Below are 20,280 nucleotides of genomic sequence, written 5' to 3'. Positions count from 1 at the left end.
TTTCTCTGCCAAAAAAAAGTCCTATGTAACCTTACTGTAGGCTACAACTGGAGTGGTTAGCCCCAAAATTAGCTAAATGACTCAGTACGGGTGCAGGAGGCTTCTGTATGCAGTTAACAGCACTTCCACTTCATTTAAAACTAACTGAGTCTATTCACGGAGTGGCTCATGAAGAACCAAATCACACTGGAAAGCAAAGGGGTACTGCTGTGTCCATTTCCCCTGGTTTAGGTAATGAAAACAGCTACTTTAGAGGAGTACGGCTTGGCCGAAACCACTGAGGGGGAAGAGTTTGATGAGAAAGCCTGGAGGATCCAGCATTTAAGGAGCGTCTCTAGGGACATTAGGGACTTACGTCAGGATGTCCCGGCCTTTGCTGTATTGATTTGATCAGTTTTATTGGATTCTTGCAAAGCCCCCAAACTTTATGGAAGTACAGAATTAGATTGCTGCAGTGGAGTGGTACAGTTTGGCATCATTCACAGCTGATTAGCCACTCCCCGTCTTGAAGTGGTGATAAATCAAAGGCAGCTCATTGAGATGGGTTTGCATTCAGTATCTGTTGTCTTTTGCTCTGCTGACTTTCACTGATGTTCGCTTGTTTAATGAGCTTGTTTTATGGGGTACAGTGAACATTAACACATCCAATTTTTTAGTCGTTGACACTGTTTTGATTTTAATCGTGGATGAAAGCAACAGTAAATTTTGTCTTAGCTCTTGTTCATGAAGTTGTGTTGTTATTTATTGTCTTGTTTTCATCAGGGTAAAGAGGCTCATTGAAATATTTTTGTCTCCGTTTCAGAATGTTTATCAGGCTTAAAAGGAGCGTTAAGAGACGGACGGCATTAACCTGTGATAATGTCTTATCGTTGATTAATCTGTTGATTATTTTCTCTATTAATGGATTCATTGTTTTCTCTATAAAATGTAAATTAGTGTTTCCCAAATCCCAAGATGACATCCTCAAATGTTTTAAAAATCACTCAAACTGATCGATTATTGAATTATTGTTGCTGTGTGATTAAATAGTTGACGACTAATGGATTCACTGATTCATTTTACAGCTCTAATGTCAATCATGTTGATGATTACCTTAAAATAAAGGTAAAGAGGCTGAAGGTCCTCAAGGCAGCGGCCCTGGGTTCGACCCTGCGGCCCTTTGCTGCATGCCCCCCCCCTCTCTCCCCCCCATTTCCTGTCTGTCCTGTCTAATAAAAAAGGATAGGTCATATCACCTTTGAGGCCCGCAGGCCCCTGCATTCCAGTAGGTCCCGGGTAACCGGGAGAGCCACTCGTGCCAGGATAACCTGGAGTTCCCATTGAGCCTTTGGGTCCCGGTGCTCCTGGCCCGCCTGGGGGTCCCTTCACACTGTGGCAGGGCTCACACCTCGCTGGGGGGGCCAGACTCTGGAGCAGTGCTGGAAGTTGATCTGCAGGGCACAGCCAGAAGGTTCTGAGTAAATCAGTATATTGAATATTCATCTATCCATCTTCAGCCTCTATGTGTCCTGTGATAGACTGGCGTCCTGTCCAGGGGGTAACCCGCCTCACGCCCCATGTCAGCTGGGATCGGCTCCAGCCCCCCCGCAACCCCGATAGGGACAAGAGTTTGAAGATGAATGAATGAATGTAAGCCTAAACACACATAGAAAATCCATATACACTGTATATATTTATCCTGTTAAAGTGTAATCATAGACGCTCTGGGTTCTATTTAATGACCTGTGAAATATTTGGCATTTCAAGCTTCTCAGGACTGTTTGGTGCCATGACATTGGGACTGGCAGCCAATGAGAAGCCTGTTTGCTGCAGAAATATTGGGTGCTTTCCAGTCAGCTAATTATTCTCCCTCCTGTCCTTGTTCCTCCAGCCCATGACCTTTAAATCACTCGATGGTGACCATTGGGAGGATATTCCAACTATATTAGCCAATTTTCTTAGCGCCACAAGAAATTGGGCAAACTAAAAGTAAAAGAGTAAAAATGATCATATCTGCCTACAATCAGAAGGAAAATGACTTTGTTCAAAATGACTTTATTTCACTAGGAAGTTCATCTCACTTAGGGAAAGTGAGTGGGTTTTAATATTCGCCATCCATAACAGCAAATAGTCACAGCTGTCAGTCTTGTAAAATCCAGCCTGAGTTAAAAGAGGCCACCTGGAGCCTTCCACAAACCAAATATACGTTTCGATGATTGCCTTTTAGTGTTATTCAGTCACACTTATTGATACTGGCAACAGATCTAATGAGCTCTGGAGCAACAGGTATAACCTGTGTGCATCGAGCATCAGGTGATTTTATTTACATCTGCATTCATCAAAATACTTTATTTATTTTTATGACTGATGGGAAAAAATTAATGCATGTAATATTAAAGGGGATACTTGTAGTGACAGGAGGTTACAGACTGCAACTTCTTTTCTCTCAACACCCTCATTAACTTTGTTACCCACAGCAGCAGCAGCAGCAGCAGCAGCAGCTGTGTTCAGCAAACAAGCTCCAACAAACCCACTGTACACTTTCTGTCCAGCACCAAACAGCAGACAGAGAAAGTTAGCGAACAACTGGTGAACATAGTGGAGCAGTTAGCAGCTAAAGAGTTCGATCAGAAGCCGAGACGAGACCAAACCAGAGCTAGATGGCCAGAACACATTAGCCATATCAGGTTAATAGGGTGATCTCGGTGTCCCAACTTGTTCCGCTGCCCAAAAGTTATTATTTTTATTTTTGGTAACATAAAGACCCAGAAGCTGTCTTCTTAAAAATGACAATAGAGTGAGCGAGAATGATCTGTCTGGTAGATGTGATTGCATCCTCTTGCATCATTGTTGGGAGGAGCTATGATGCGTAGAAGAGACGCTTGGAGACGAAGGGATGTTTGGAAGCGAGGAGGCATGTTAAAATGGTAAGCAGCCGTAGTTCTGCTTGGTTTGCTTTGGGATGAGGTTAAAACGGCAGACTGTAGACTGCTCCCACTTGACACATGACTGATTATGTACATTCACATGCTTTTCAATAACTGAACATACCCATTAAATCATGAGTGATTTAACATTGTGCTTCCTTTTACAGAGACCATAATCACTCAAATTGTTCACCCCGATTTAACCCTAGTTTGTTATAAATGGTGCAAAATCAACCAATTGTGTGAAATGTGCAAATCATTTTTACAGTGTGTTGGTCGGGAGTTCAGACCCTGGTCCTCAGCTAAGTGACATAAATACAAACAGATACTTACTACGCAGAACATCAGTGCAGAGCTTTAGAAGATGTTCATCTGAGGGAGGCTTGCCCTGCAACACACAGTTACACTTTGATTCAGCTGAATCCACTGTGGGACTGGGAAAACAGGCTCCACCTGTGATTGAGTGTGCCTGCAGATTTACAGGACCTTCTCAATGCTCCATTTTGTCTTCACACAGCCCACACACACTGACACGCTCCCATTACTCCCCAACATAACTCCCCCAACAGGCAGGAAATCACTGACTGTTTCTCTCCCCCGCCTTTTTTAATCAGACCTGAGGAGATAGGCACGAGGAGGTGTGCTTACAGGTTTCCCAGGATATCCTGGTTGGCCCGGTTGGCCCGGCAACCCATCCTGACCAGGAGATCCCCTGGGACCAATAGCACCGTTGTGGCCCGTGTCCCCTTTCTTTCCTTCGGGCCCCCTGTGGCCTACGTCACCTGTCACTCCTGTCTGAAGAAGCAGTTAGACAGGGCAGAAAATCTCAGGTTACAAATGGAAAAAAGGTGAAATTTACGCTTATTTTGACTGACTTAATTGCGTTAAATGCGTATTTAGGACTCGTTTTACAAACAGCCTGGTTAAATGACAGTATGGGGCTACGTTAGCTTAATTAGCGAGCGAGCTACAGCTGATAAAATGGGCCAGCTGTCACTTCAGCCAGCGAAAATCAACGGCCTCCAGCTACAAATGAGAAGCTGCCTTTGTCTTCCTCTTTCTGACAAGCACTCATTGTTCAAAAATGACTTAATAGTTCAAGTGGTTATACCAATTAAATCTATACACAGCATTTCAAGGTGTTCCACTCGCTCCCAGTTTTTTTTTTGTAAGCGATCAAAAAGCATGCGAATACAGCGTGGAACTGTATCAAATGATATCCTACAAAAGGTACAGCACTCGCACAACTGAGGGAGGCCATTTCTTCATAAATTGTGATTCTGCAGACAGTACTGTAAGTGTTTGATATTTCAGATGTGTGCGCCTTTAGAAAAGAGGGCCTTTGTGATGTATATTTTTGCCCGGGGGGCCAGATTTCCCCAGGCCTGGAGGTATTGGCTCTGTAAGTCTTCTATAGCAGCCGTGCAGGCTTGACAGGGCTTCTCACTGCGGTGCAGAATAAGACAGAATGGATTATATCTAATACCGCAAAGTCTAATTCGACAAACCTCTCCTTTCCTTCCCTTGGGTCCCACTTCACCCTGACGGAAGAAAGAAAAGAGAGCGGGAAGGGTGGGGAGGGAAACAGAGGAGGGGAGAAATAGAGGGAGACAGTTAGAAACTTCTGCTCACATATCAAAGGCTAAGTTAGCATGTCAGAGACGCTATGCTCGCTGCTCTGCATTGCTGATGCAGAACCATTCTCTTCTCTGTCAAAACACGTGGCTTACAAAACATTTTAGATTGGTTATTGTAATGCAATCTCTAAAGCTTTTTTTGCTTTTGCTTAAAAAAGGCTCTGCGTGTGTTCTGCTTCCCTTAAAATGCTTCCTCTTTTCCATCCACATGTACTGGTAAGTGATATAAGCCGCCCTAGTGCTGTAAGAAAAAATAAACTAGTTCCTTACGCCTGCTTCTAAGAAGTTTTGTCCAAGGAAACACGAGTATCACAGGTTCCTTTTAAAGCATATGAACACCCACAGCACAGGAACGCTGCTATTCTCAGCTAGCATGCTTGAAGGCCCCATTCACAGATACAGACCCAAGCACTGGAGATACAGCAGGATGCCATTTATTGTCACTTGGAACATTATGGCACCACAAACCACTACTCAAAAGCTTGTGTAACTTAACTGAACTGGACTAACCAAACCCAAAACTACTGTTTTACAGGAGAAAGCAAATATATCAATATGTATTAGGGGTGTCCCTGACTAAAAATGGTCATAGTCGAATCTTATTGGTCACGTCTTGCCCGTACTCGACTAATCGTCAAATCAGTTTGTTCATTCATTCATTCATCTTCAACCGCTTGTCCCTGTCGGGGTCGCGGGGGGCTGGAGCCGATCCCAGCTGACATCGGGCGTGAGGCGGGGTCCACCCTGGACAGGACGCCAGTCTATCACAGGACACATAGAGACGAACAGAGACAGACAGCCATCCACACCCACGGGCAATTTCATCAATTAACCTAACACCTGCACGTCTTTGGACTGTGGGAGGAAACCAGAGAACCCGGAAAAAACCCACGCAGACACGGGGACAACATGAAAAACCCTCTGATCCGGTGGAGAGCCATGGACATGAAGCAGACAGCGGCGGGTGCACGTGAGTCCAGCGCTGCGTGGTTATGCGTGTCAGGCAGAGGGTTACTGAGAGATGTGATTTCTGATTTCTGATAGGAGCATCTGATTAAAAGTACTTGTTGTTAGAACATAAACGTGTTTGTTTGTATCTTTCTTTGACAGTAGCTGACGGTATATTTAGAAGTGTAGTTTCACTTTAACGGCGCTGTGTCGGACTGAACGTCTATAATGAAAAACAACAAATGGGCAAATATTCAAAGGAAATGATGCTGATGATGAAACAGCAGCAGACGGTTGTATTTCTGGCGCCCAGAGAGATTTAAAGCCAAGCCAAGATGGGCTCTGATGGTGCCTGATCCTGGATAGTACAACTTAATCTAAGAGGGGTTGGGGGTTATTCCTGCACACTAAGGAGACGGATTAAAAGCACATGAGTTATTTTCACATTTTTAGCAACAGTATTTATTAATAGGCTTATATTTATAACCAAATAGGCTATTTATCATGGTTTATTGGGAGAAACTAAGCATCTATATGTAATTCAGACATTCAGCACCCCCAGAGCCAGAATGGAATAATCCATTGTTTCATAACCACATTTCGCGACGATTCGACTGTGAGATTGGCAGAATCGGGCTCCTCGGAGCGAATCATTGAATAGTCGACTATTGGGGGTCACCCCTAATTTGTAGCATAGTTCTTGGTGGATTTATGTCCAAATCTTAACATTTTAGTGTATGGTTTCTCAGCGGGGGCGTTCGTACAAGCTTGAAAATTCATGGGCCGTATTGACTGACGTATTTTATCTGGTAGATCAAAATGTTCAAATGGTTCTTGTAATACAGTCATGGCAGCGCTGAAGACTGTGGAGAGGAGTGGGCGTGTCTCCCGGCCCTACCGATGTCGTCACTGTTCTCAGAGGCATTTTTTGCATTGCCAGGGTAGAGATACTTAAGCCAAAACTCTGGGATTTGGTGACTATCTAATAGAAGAATGGCGAAATCTAGAAAGGTTCAGCTTCACGCAAATGTCCTCTGAAGCACCGGAACGACACCCTGGAGACGACTGAGGCAGTAATTTTAAATACCTTATGAAACTTAAGGAAACAGTTGTTTACTACGTCGGTCTGCTATGTAGAAGTACTTCAAACAACAGGAAAAAAGCTAACAAAGAAAAAGCTGCAGCAGCTTCCCAGTTCTCTGTGATTGAATTTTAACGAGCTACCGGGACTCGACAAAAAACAATGCGTGGAAACACCACTGTAGTGGCAATCATAAAATAACTGGCCCTTTGGAGCTCAACATGTAAATAAGTTGAAGTCCACACTGATGACCAACAGCAGCAATGGTAGCAGTTTTTGTGTCTGTGTATTCCCAGAGGCCTCGTGTCTTTTTGTTTTCCCGGCTCCCACTTTTGTGCCTTTAGTTGCTCTGCCATGCAATTTTCCCCTCATTCTGTAATTGGCTGCCACAACTGTCTCCACAGAGTGCATCTGTACGTGATCTGCTGGAAATCCATCCTGCACCGAAACTTCAAAGAGGTGAAAGGTGTGATTCTGGATTTCCTTCTATCATATTTGATGTACAACACTCAAATGAACTGTCACCCTTGATTTTTAAGTCAACATGGATGAGAAATCCTAGAGACAGAGTATGAATACTAATCTCTTCGGCTCCATTGCAACTGAGCAAACGAAATCCACTGATGACACTGTATTGCCGACTAACAAAACATTTGCTCTGGGAAATAGGAGCCCTCTACAGCTACCGGGATTGTTGCAAATATGCTGTTTCAACCCGTAAAGATCTCCTAGCTCACACTGTAGTATAAACTGAGTTCTGATAGCTACTACTTGCATTCTACTTCAAGGTAAGTCAAGGGTGTCAGACCGATCCAGTAAAGGGCCGTGTGGCTGCAGGTTTTCATTCCAACCAATCAAAAACACACCTGGTCCAACAAATCAACTGTGTGAAGACAGTTCAGGTGATTCAGTAAGTCGAGTCAGGTGTGTTCTTGCTTGGTTGGAATGAAAACCTGCAGCCACACGGTCCTTTACTGGATCAGTCTGACACCCCTGAGGTAAGTGGTAGCGAGGAGGGGGAACCAGCAGAACACACCCTCTCCTGAACTGCACTGCAGAGTCAAATCTATTTTACCCAGGATGCATTAAGAAGTCTGTCTGAAGACGAAAATGTGTCACATTTATTTCAGCAGTGACACACTTGTGATTCACTGCTGATGCATTTAGCCTTGAGAGGGTGTCCAAATGAGGCTGGGCTGCTCTCAACACTGTGGAATTACAGAGTGTGAACATTAAGCTGTGTACTGGAGGAATACACTGGCTTTATCTGTTAAGTGTCACGGACAAGACTACACAACTCTATCTCCACGTGATGCAATGTTGCTACTACTTTGTGCACACACACACACACACACACACACACACACACACACACACACACACACACACGCACAATGTACCTCGGACTGGATTGATTGTCTAAACCCCCTCGACATAAAGATCCATACCTCAATAATCAATCACTACGGATCAATTCCTAAATGCTACTCATTTGCTATCATTCCTATTAAAGCGTATAAGCTACAAAGCATGGCTTGAAAGATAGAAATTGCAGCACACACGTCCATTTATATCATTAAATTTGCTCATTACCACATATTGATAAGGATGATGGAATCAATGTGGATAAACATGTTAAATCAATTATACACTCGACTGAATCGCTGTGACATAGCACCAGCAACAAATCACTTCCAGGTGGACGAGTGGCAGTAGATTTACACTGCAGAGGTACGTAAACATGTTCATTTCTTATTTTGAATCTGCTTTTTTTTTTTATTTCAGAAGCATGTAGAACAATTAGTTATCACAATGTCATCTAAGGCATCTACCTGTCTCTTAGGGGCGCACTCACACTGTCCTTCCGTACCGTGCCCAAACTGGATTTACGGGTAAAGCCTAGTTCCTTTGACCAGTGTGAGTGCAACCGTACCACGCCTAGCTGCGGCCAGCTGGCCGTCCACGGCCTGTTTGGGAGAGTTGGGCTTTTGTAAAGCGTGTTTGCACATGAACAAGTACAACCGTGCGCACGTGTACGAGCACGAGGCCTACGAACATAGAAAAATGTTATGTACCACAGTATTTTAAAGTAGCTGTAATTAAACCTCTTCTTAAAAACTCAGTCTTGATCCAGAGGTTCTAGCCAACTGTCGATATATTGAGACTTTCTTAGACTTTTTTAAACGTTCTCTCTAAGCAACGTATTCTCATTACCAGGTCGTAGGAAATCGCACGAAAATTTTTGCACAGAAATTCGTAAGCACTGCACGAACCAGACACTGATGGAACGGAAGTCGGTCGTGTTGTGGGAGTTTTGAATATTTGTAATTCATAATCATAGTTTTGTCAGGTCAGACACAGTTCATGGTCTCCTCTGTCTCACATTCTTAATGGATGATGCAAATAACTAACTCTTGATGGTATAATGGCATATGTGTGCATCTGTACCCTGTGTTAGAGACCTTGTGATGAGAGAGGTTCAGAATGTCTGAGGCCTGAGTTTCTGTTTGGTCTAAAGACGTCACCCAACCAAGGTTTAGCACGTCCTGTCTCTTCACCTAAAAGACTGGGCACGATTTTGCTCGTTGTCATTTCTGCTAGACTCAAGGTTTTGTGAGGACGCAGGGGTGAACGTATTTTTGTCTACAGAAAAAAATGCTTTAGCAAAATAAACCACGGAGAAAAAGCTAATCCTGTTTGTTGATCTGTATTGAAGAATCCATTTTCACAAGTCGCTAAAAGCCGCCGTCAGACTGGAAGTGGTCAAATTGTGACAACAACAGCTCTATTATTCATATATATTATCATTAGTTTTATAAGTTATAATATCCATTACAGTTATCAGTTGTATGTCTTGTTTTGTAGTATTGCACTTGTTAATATACTACTCGTATAATACGATAATACGATACATATTTACCATTATCATATAGATGAATATCACCTTAACTGCAATTGTTTCTACTATTCATATCACTCTGGTATATTAACCTCCCTAATTTGTAAGTCATATTCAAATTACTGTAGATATTATTATAGTTAATATTCATTTTGTGGTTACTTACTTACTTCTGGTTACTGAGTCGGTCGGTTGGTCTATCTGTCTCTCTGTCTGTCTCTCTGTCTGTGTGTCTCTCTCTCTCTCTCTCTCTCTGTGTGTGTGTGTGTCTCTCTCTCTCTCTCTCTCTCTCTCTCTTTCTCTCTCTGTCTCTCTCTCTCTCTCTCTCTCTCTCTCTCTCTCATTTGGCACTAAAAAAATTGTTTTGCATTGAATTGAGGTGAATGGGTAAACCTAACAGTACACTGAGTATCCTCATACCCCCCTTCAATCCCTCGCTTCTATTAACAAAGTCACAGGTGCCATTCGCTCCTCATATGAAGAACAGTTTGAGAGAGGACGACTGTCACTCTTACGTCAGTACGGCAGATACGAAGCTACTGTTTGCTTAGTTAATCACAGGGGGGGGAGACAGGCCTGGCTCTGTCCAAGTTAATTAAATTAATGAGGACACCTAATGAACTCATTTACACTATATCTACTTTGTTTAAATAAAACCAAAGAACTCAAAGGACATGTTCTGGATCCGGTAGGTCACATGGCACATCTTCTGGCACACAGACAGGTGATCCCTTTGAAATTCATTTTCACTCCTCACAGCTCTAAGACCTGCTGCCTGTCTCTGACCTGCCCTTCTGCCTTCACGTGTCACATTTTTTACCCTTTCAGAAAGCCTTGAAGTTGCCAACTGTAAGGCTATGTTTGAAACTGCACATTCAAGTACTGCAAAATACATACCCGATGTGTATGACTATATCAATGCATGACTGATGGTCCGGACAGCAGCTCTCACATCTTCAAAAACATTGCAGCAAAGTCCTAAACAGGCTTTTTTTTTAAAATCAAGAATCTAAATGGCTACTTTCTCACCTGAAAAAACATAAAAACTTCATAAAGTGACATTTTAGCAGCTTTTTTCCATAATCTCTGCAGTGAAATGCATTGTGGGACAGTTGAGTATGTCCAGTAAGCTCGCGTCTCATACCATGGCGGTATGAAGACCGGTTCATTCCTATAAAAGCTGCTCGGTGGCGCTTGCAGCTGCAAGAAAGTTCAACAGCTGCATTTGAAATGAAATGGTCGCGTGCTTCTTCTAGACTTTTCCAAATGTTATCAGAATCAGAATCAGGTTTATTGCCAGGCAATTTTCATTGCAAGGAATTTGACTTGATTTGACAGCGCCTACATAAACATAAGCATGAACACAAGCAAACTAAACATATAGCATTGAATTATATACATGAAATATAAGTGAGTGTGTTTGCATGACCAGTGCAGGTGGTAGTGTGCAAGTTAAAGTGTCCAGTGGAAAAAAAAAAGGGGGGGGGGGGGGTTAATATAACACCTGTGATTTGGGTCAATATAACGTATGATCAGATCGATGAATGAACTTCCTGATTGTAAAACGGGGCATTTTGCAGGAGGTCGTCACGCCCGAAAAAAAAGTATCAGCTGATTCAGACAAATCTCTTTCCCAGTTTAACGTGGAAAAAGTATTTTTGGGCCGGGCCGAATCACGTGACGGACACAGAAGTTGTAATTCCACCGTGAAATTTGCTTCAAAGCCCGGCCCACTTCCTCGGGGCCGGTCTCATACTCAAATATCTTGCATTGTAATGTACATCCAGGCATTTCCTGCATATACACAATCCACATGGTGTGCAATTGGAACACACTACATGCTTAATGTTACATTTCGTGACGAATAGTGTAATAGTATGTCATTTCAAATGGAGCCTAGTCTGTAAACTGACCATTGCGTCTTAGTTAATCCCCTGCAGTTGAGTCTGCTCTGCCCGAGTGTCTGCACTGGGTGCTTTTGCTGTTGCCATGAATCTGAACCGTGACACTTTGATCCTAATATAGCAGTTCGGAGGTTGAGTCTAAACACCAAAGCGGACCATGGCTTTGCCATGAGGGTCCCTGAGACTCTGGAACAACCCTGCTAAACAGATTAACTCCGCTTAGTCAGTTACCTCCTCCTGCAGGCTGGAAGTTTACTTTTTATACATTTTATTTTTATGATTTTATATTACTGACTGGAGCTTCCTTGCTGTTTTATCCTCTGGTTTTTATTTTGTCTCTTCTCATTTAGTCAGTTTTAGTCTTGTATCACATTCTGCTCTGCACTGCTTTCTGCTTGCAGTGTTTCCTGTTTAATCTTTTATTGCATTTTTATGTTTTTATATGCTCTCTGATTTTGATCTTGCACAGCTTCTTGTAAAGGTGTTATATTTGTGGAGTTTATTATCATCATCACATTTATGTTATGATAAAGTCTTTATGATGCATCAAAGGATCCATGGTATTAACTACAAGCTTTACCAAAAATTAAAACTCAAGCTCTCACCTCAAATTAGCTCATTGTTAGTGCCAAGACGTTCTTCCTCATCCCTGTGTGTGCCCTTGTGGGGACATTTAGGCCCTCTAACTACACGCATACACACAAACACACACATTGAACACTCAGATTCTCCATTCAACCTATAGAAACATAAGCTTCGCTGCCACCCAGTGGAGGCAGTGAGATGCTACACTCACGGGTACACCAGGAGTCCCTGGATCGCCATCTCTGCCTGACTCCCCCTGCAAAGAGATACATCAAGATTAACTGAATGTTTGTATACCTGCTGTTTGGCTTCATGTTGTGTGTGTGTGTGTGTGTGTGTGTGTGTGTGTGTGTGTGTGTGTGTGTGTGTAAGGGTGAAATTGAATATGTGCAACAACAGGTGTGTCGATTGAGTTGTGTGTGTATTATTGTGTGCTGGTCCATGTCTTCACTGTGTGTGAGAGTGTGTGTGTGTGTGTGTGTGTGTGTGTGTGTGTGTGTGTGTGTGTGTGTGTGTGTGTGTGTGTGTGTGTGTGTGTGTGTGTGTGTGTGTGTGTGTGTGTGTGTGTGTGTGTGTGTGTGTGTGTGTGTGTGTGTGTGCGCGTGTGTCTGTGAGTGAGTGAGTAAGTGGAGAAAAGGTCATGATTACCACTAGCAGCCAATAAGAGAAACCCAGAGAGAGAGAGGGAATAGGAATTGGCAAGTGGTGACCTTTAACAAACCTGACTTTTTATCTCGTGTGTGGCTTTCCAACTGCATCCTGCAGCACTGAAACACACTGCTCTCCTTCCTCTGCTCCTCTGGGCTCTCACAGTGTTTTCCGACAGTGCACGCACAAGGACGCAGCTAAATCAGAGCATCCATCGCATGCTTTGATTGTTACATTGGAGACTGATACCATGTTCACAATGGCAGAAGTACAGCAGGTGTTGATGCTGGAATAGGCCCCAGCCCCGAGTGACAGGGAAAAACTAAAGCTAATAAATAGATATTTAATAATAATAATAAAAAAACATATAAACTGCAGCCAAACTGCACAGTTGTCATGTGAAGATGTGACTGTAATCACAGTTCAGTTAGGCTTCTTTCACACACTATTAGAAGATACTGGAAACTACTTAAAGTAAAATTCCAACGTAAAATCATCCCAAAGTCTTTTTGGGCAAATTCAATTTTTTTGTGGTACAACTATTAACGGATAAATCCCAGAGAGTCGCTAACAGTCCCTAACAGCCGAATGTGGCTAACACTGATTAGCTCGGGGCAGCATGGTGAAGGCATTAAAACGTCTTTTTTAACCACTAATACTGCTCATGACAACACCAAACCTCTGCAGCAGCATGAGAAGAGTCCCTACACATAAAACAAAGCACCAACAGCGTAGTAAGTGAACCTGGAGTTTATTAAAAGGGTGTTTTAAAGACTTACCTGCTGGCCCCTGTACCAGCTCCTCTCATAGTAAAGTCCATTCAAGTCAATTACCAAAGTCAATCCAAAAGGAAGGATGCTTCTTTTAATGTGTAGGGACTCTTCTCATGCTGCTGCACAGGTTTGGCGTTATTTTAAGCAGCATTAGTGGTTAAAAAAGCTGTTGTAGCTGTTGTAAGCAGCAGACGCCTCTGTTCATCCATGAAGTGATGCAGCAGTACAAAGTTCAGATGCAAAGTAGTCATGAGTCCGAACTTTGCCAACACAAAGACACGTTGTTGCATCCATGGGCATGCACAAATTGAGGATGTGACATCACATCAACGCTCTTTGTTACCCAGTAACCACAATGCACCGTAGTGGGCATCTTCACAAAGCTTGCTTTTGTGAAGAAGAAAGGCCAAAATGTAGAGGAAAATATCTATTTTCATAGATATCTGTATAAGTGTAGACAGAGCCAGAGACAGATGTTGAATGAATGAATATCATCCAAAAATGTTTTAATAACTTTACCACGATCTAATCAGTTCTTTGTCATCTTCATCCGCTTATCCGGGGTCAGGTCGCGGGGGCAGCAGCTTTAGCAGGGGACCCCAAACTTCCCTTTCCCGGGCCACATTAACCAGCTCTAACTGGGGGATCCTGAGGCGTTCCCAGGCCAGTGTGGAGATATAATCTCTCCACCTGGTCCTGGGTCTTCCCCGAGGCCTCCTCCCATTTCCAAAATCCTGGCTACACTCATCATCTGGACAATATACTGTAGCTGTACTGGAGTGCCTTAATACTTTCCAATCTCCATATATACAGATTTATTTACTTACATAATAGAAGATAATTAGTGATCAATTTAATTTACAACTAAGCAATTAAGCAATGAAAAAGGTTTGGATTATTGGACGGTCCACCTGTTGTTGATTCTGTTCTCTGGGATCTTTCCCAGCTGGTGAGTCTGCCTTACCAACACCGGTCTGACACCACAATTACTCAAGTTGTGTTTTTATAATACAGGAATTGTGCGACCGAACTGTGTGTATGACATTTCAGTAATAGTAGGAAGAAAAAGCACAATACCTGGTGTCCTTTGGAGCCCGTCTCTCCTCTCTCCCCCTAAAAAAACACAGAACATTAGAACATGATTCTGTCTGACTGTAATTTCTGACAGTGTCAAAACAAACGCTGCTCTCATCGTTGTAAGAAAACCAATGATGAGTGCTGTTCGCTGTCCATCGCCATGCTGTTGACAACATACTGCCACATGTTAAACAGACGGACACGGATTAGGATTGCTGGTATTAATTACCTAGAGCGACTGCCTTTAAAGTGTGGAGGACAACCTCTAACACAATTAAAATGAGTCATGTCATCTATGCAAATGTATATATGTATACATGAATAATACATTAATAAGTACACATTATGGTAAGCTGTCAATATTTCTACAGTAGGCCTACAACATGTGAATGTACTCCTAACAGCCAAAGCTGTAAATCATTCATAGTATTGCCTGTGTTGACAAAACTATTAAAGTGAAATTTCAGCGTATACCCATCTCAGGGTCTTTTTCGGCAGATACACTCATCAAATAAGCCATGTCATGTAACAACTATTAACGGAGAAATCCCAGACAGTTGCTTATTGATTAGCTTGGGGCAGCACGGTGAAATCAACCAAATGGCTAGAATTTGTCCTTGAGTTGAACATGAATGTATGTACTAAATTACATAATCAGTCCCAATAGTTGTTGACACTATGAAACGATCGACTAATTCAATCTGGACCAAATGGGGTTTATACGGAAGCCCTGAAAGGCAAGGTGAAAAAAACGACCGGAAAAATCATGCCCGAAAAAATATTTTCACCTCGCCTTTCAGGGCTTCCATAGATACATATTTAAGTACAACAACATATTTCCTCCCTGGATCTTTTTCGGAAATACACTCATCAAATAAGCCATTGAGACAATTTTACATCTGTTAATAACAACTATTAATGGAGATATCGCAGAGAGTTGCTAACAGCCGAATGTGGCTAACACTGATTAGCTCGGGGCAGCACAATGAACGCATTAAAACATCTTTTTTAACCACTAATGCTTCTCATGATAACACCAAACCTCTGCAGTAGCATGAGAAGAGCCCTTACACATTAACCAAAGCAGCAACATCGTAGTTAGTGAACCCAGAGTTTATTAAAAGAGTGTTTGAAAGACTTACCAATTGGCCCCTGTACCAGCTCCTCTCATAGTAAAGTCCATTCAAGTCAATTACCAAAGTCAATCCCAAAGGAAGGAGCCAATTGGTGCTTAGTTTAATGCGTAGGGACTCTTCTCATGCTGCTGCAGAGGTTTACTGTTATTTTGAGCATTGTTAGTGGTTAAAAAAGACCTTTGAATGCCTTCACTGTGCTGCCCTGAGCTAATCAGTGTTAGCCGTATTCGGCTGTTAGTGTCTCTCCTGGATTTCTCGGTTAATAGTTGTCACACAAAAAAAATGTCTCATTGTCTTATTTGATGAGTGTATTTGCCGAAAAAGACCCTGGGATGATTTTACGCCTGAATCTCCCTTTAAGGCCATTTGTTTTAACTGGTTCATTTATGTCATTATATGAATTGACTCTCACCTTGTGACCTTTAAACCCCGGCAAACCCATGGCACCTGGCAGCCCTGGATCACCTGAATCCCCGGTTGAGCCCTGGAGAGGTGAAAGATTATTGACGTCTGGAAATCAGTGTCCGGCATTCAAGAAAAAGACCCCAAGGATACTTCGACATGCGGACCGGTGGATCCAACTGCCGATCTCTTGTATTGAGGACAACCCACTCTACCACTGAGCCACAGTACCCCCCCCCCCACACACACACACACTAATACTGCTCATGATAAAGCTGAGCATGTATTTCACACTAGATAGAAAACAGTCGTAGCCGTCATGCATTTGTTTGTAATCCAACAAGGGAGACGATAAAAGGAAATGTAGAACTTGAACAGTTTCCAGGTGTGTGTGTGTGTGTGTGTGTATGTGTGCGTGTGTGTGTGTGTCTATTCCATCCCCTGTGTCAACTTCCCAGGCTGCTGCAGTGAGTGAAATGAAATTAATAAAGGTTGATTAAATTTTGGTTATAAAGATGTTTGAGTGGCAACTTTTCAACTTCTCTTGTTCTCATCACTTGAAAAAAAGAATCTACGCTTTGAGGAATTGCACCTTTAAAATAACCACAGGATAACTCGACGGTTGACATTTATAATTTCTCAGAGAAAAATGTCACGTAAACAGAAAAAGTGCTGCTGTCAGTCATCAGCAGGATCCAGAGTGCAGGCTGGAGAGGCAGAATGAGAGGAAACAGACGGAGAGTGAGGTTGGTTTAAAAAAAGAGAAACGCCAAAAGCTGTCGCCCTCGTCGCGCCCTTATCCCTTAGGGGGGAATTAGTAGTGCCCTAACTAATCTGACCGCCATGTTGAATCTTCAAACGCTCATTTCTATGCGCCCGACGCCGTCAGACTAACCAGGACTGGAACATACAGTAAAGCTGCCCCGGCTTAGGTGAAAGCATACGTGCTGAGTCAGACTGTATAGCAAACGTCTGTACGGCAACTCAGACTACAGCTGGAGAAGCTCCGCAGAAGTGCCGGGTGGATGGATCGATACACTGTTGTTGATCCTCGATAGTTACCGCACATTACCGCTAACAAATTGAGTTTGTGTCAGAGCTGCAACGATTAATCGAATAGTCGATTAGTTGTTAACTATTAAATTAATCGCTAACTACTTTGATGATCGATTAGTCGTTTTGAGTTGTTTTTTAAGCAAAAAGAGTCAAACTTTCCCTGATTCCAGCTTCATAAATGTAAATATTTCATGGTTTCTTTCTTCCTCTATGACAGTATAATTAATATCTTTGAGTTGAGGACAAAACAAGACATTTTAGGAAGTTATCTTGGATTTTTGATTGATCCGCATTCGTCACCATTTTCTGACAAATTCAAACAACTAATCGATTAATCGAGAAAATAATCAACAGGATAATCGACAATGGAAATAATCGTCTGTTGCAGCCAAAGTTTGTGTACAAATTAAACAAATTAGATATATGTTTAGAAGTGTCTTTAAATGTATGTTTTCCACCGTACTTTCACTTTGGCCAAGCTAGCTGTTTCCCCTTGCTGCTAAGCTAGGCTAACTATTATATTAAGGTACTATTATATTCACTAACTCTGAAACCAGACACTTTGGGCAAAAAAAGATGTGCAGTAAATGCATATAATTATCTAATGTAAGAGCATTAAAATAAAATAAAATAGGCATTACAGAAAACACATAATCCATAGTACAATAAAACACATATTGAGCTTTAGAAGTGTCTGTGTGTGTTCTTTCACTTGTTTAAAGATATACTCTGATATGGTCTAAATCTCTATGATTTCATTAGAACAAAACAAAAAAATAGGAGATTAAAATAGGCAAAGAAATACAAAAAAGAAATAAGAAAGAAAGAAATACAAGAGATAATAGAGAAAGGAAGATGTAGAGTTGGAAAGTGGTGAAAAACTGCTCCACTGCTCCACTCACCTTCTGGCCTGGTGGACCAACAGGACCAGTGAACCCTGGATCTCCACACTTCCCCTGAATAAAACACACACACACACACACACACACACACACACACACACACACACACACATCTAATTGTCTGGGCTCTATTTTAACCATCACAAAGACCGGCACATAGGTCAGTGAGACCATATCAGAGTGCTGCATGCTGTGCAGAGAGCAGCATAAATCACAGCACGCGCATGTGGTGATTAATCACTATCCTCCCAGCCCGTCATTACTGGTGTCTCCCCTGCTACAGCTGTGCCAATCACATCAGGTATGACAGTGGTGCATAATGAAAATGGCTCTAGATAAGAGACAGCTTCTGCATGTACAAAAATGATGCCGCTGTGTTGATTCAGACAGAGGTTCAGAGCAGCAATATGCACATCTATAGCAACAATACTGAATTTATGTTTAACACATTTGTATTTATTTTATTTAAATGATGCAAAATAATGAGTCTTCAGTTGCTACCAGGAAAACGTAAATATCAACAGGTGACTCGGCTGGGAACTGGAGGGTCACTGGTTTGAGTCCCTGTGTGGACCATGAATGGAGTGTGGACTGGTGGCTGGAGAGGTGCCAGTTCATCTCCTGGGCACTGCTGAGGTGCTGTTAAGCAAGGCACCTAACCCCCAACATCTCTCCATTAAGTGCATGTATATAGGTCCTACTTGTGCATGTGTGTGTATTTCGGGCCTGTCTGTGTGAAAAAATGTCCCCATTGTGGGATTAATAAAGTAATTCTTCTTCTTCTTCTTCTAATTTTACAGCCTGTTATAGAGAAAAACGAAAACACACTACTCCAAAGTCCCGTTTCTCAGAAAATACACGCTGTTGGTGGAGTTGTTGAAGTCCAGTGAATGCTAGCCTTACTGACTGTTCACACATTGATCCATTTAACAGAGTTGGGTACCCCGTTATACAGAGGAGACTCCTAAGTCATAATGCTTGATCATAATGCTTGACTCCTGAAGAAAGACTTTTCATTTCAGCTGATGTTTAACATTAACATTTTAATGCCTTCACTGTGCTGCCCCGATGTTATTTATCAATGTTAGCTGTCGGCTGTTAGCGACTGTCCGTGATATCTCCGTTAACAGCTGTAACACGAGAATGAAAAAACACTTCTCCAAAGTCCCCTTGCTTACTACCGAGACCACTCCTTCGAGGCAGACCAGAGCGCAGTAGTTTGGTGCACGCCAGATTTCGAATCAGTTGTTCACAACCACCCGTAGTCTCATTTTAAACTGAAGATATCAAGAGTTGCATGTTGTTGTTTTTTGTTTGTAGGAAAGCCGTGATGAGTGCAGATGTTGCTCCGTGTGCTTTGGTGTTTGCGGATGTGTAGGAAGAGGGACCAGAACTGTGTGACTTACGGTATGGGTCCACTTTCTTAGGACTACTCAGGTAAACAAGGACCATACCACCAGTCTGATGTGTGCACAGCTGCAGTTATTTTAAAAGCAGCCAGATGTTGGCTATGCATGATGTAATCAAGGTAACCACGGTGGATCATTGTGTGTAATGGTGCCGTTCACTTCATAGGTTGTGCGTCCCCTCTGCAATTATCTGCTCCGGCTGGAACACAGCCTGATAGGGAAGTTCCTGTACAGGTGTTAGGGCGTGCATAATTTCAAGTATTTATTTATGTAGAGTGCTTATCTATTTATGTATGCTGATTGACGGATCACATCACCAAATTATCTGGTGCCGTTTGGCTGGTCCTCGTTCTCAGCACACTGTCATAGAGCACAGGTGCATGAAACTCCAGTCGTTCACCCGCTCTCCTTCTTTCTTTGTGTGGCGCATGTTGCTGCTCCGAGTATACAATTTACAAAGAGACGGGAAGTTTGAATTTCAAGGTCAGGAAATATGAATACTCTGCTAGTCTTTGCAAAAAGGAGCATGCCGCTGATTTTACAGATAAAGGTTAGTTGTCATTTCTGCAGGTTTTTGGGTCTTAAAGTGTCGTTTAAATATCTATCAAAGAGTGAGTTAAAACAGTGGTGATGTATCACATGACCCACTAACAAAAGCACTTGTTGCCTCTTTGCTGAGTATTACAACTGAGTGTTGGGGTTGGTCTGCCGGTGGAGCTTGTCACTGCCGGTTATGCTGTGTTCACTTGTTGTCGGAAATCGCGGACTTCCAACTTTTGAGTCATGTGCGTGTGTATGGATTTATGAGGGTAACACTTAGGGGACGGACTACACACAGATGTGAATTGGCGTCAATGAAATTTACAAAAGAGCAAAAAGTGTACAGTGACTGCGACAAGATGGAGGCTCTGAAAGAA

General features: G+C 42.5%; 1 protein-coding gene across 1 annotated transcript in view; it reads right to left on the bottom strand.

Moving 5' to 3' along the window:
- The window catches only part of LOC310963498 (uncharacterized protein), a 64,065-nt gene that overhangs the window by 2,374 nt on the left and 41,411 nt on the right, over window positions 1–20,280 (bottom strand). Inside the window, exons 22-29 of the mRNA XM_083936359.1 lie at window positions 17,955–18,008; window positions 16,007–16,078; window positions 14,459–14,494; window positions 12,172–12,216; window positions 4,415–4,447; window positions 3,555–3,701; window positions 3,240–3,294; window positions 1,236–1,430 (exon numbers count right to left, since the gene is read on the bottom strand). Coding sequence (XP_083792485.1) covers window positions 1,236–1,430; window positions 3,240–3,294; window positions 3,555–3,701; window positions 4,415–4,447; window positions 12,172–12,216; window positions 14,459–14,494; window positions 16,007–16,078; window positions 17,955–18,008 — 637 coding nt within the window. The remainder of the gene's footprint in view (window positions 1–1,235; window positions 1,431–3,239; window positions 3,295–3,554; window positions 3,702–4,414; window positions 4,448–12,171; window positions 12,217–14,458; window positions 14,495–16,006; window positions 16,079–17,954; window positions 18,009–20,280) is intronic.

This window comes from Echiichthys vipera (assembly GCF_963691815.1).
Source record: "Echiichthys vipera genome assembly, chromosome: 21".
Lineage (NCBI taxonomy): Eukaryota > Metazoa > Chordata > Actinopteri > Perciformes > Trachinidae > Echiichthys > Echiichthys vipera.
Note: the sequence above shows the minus strand (reverse complement) of the source record. Positions and strands in the feature narration are given on the sequence as shown.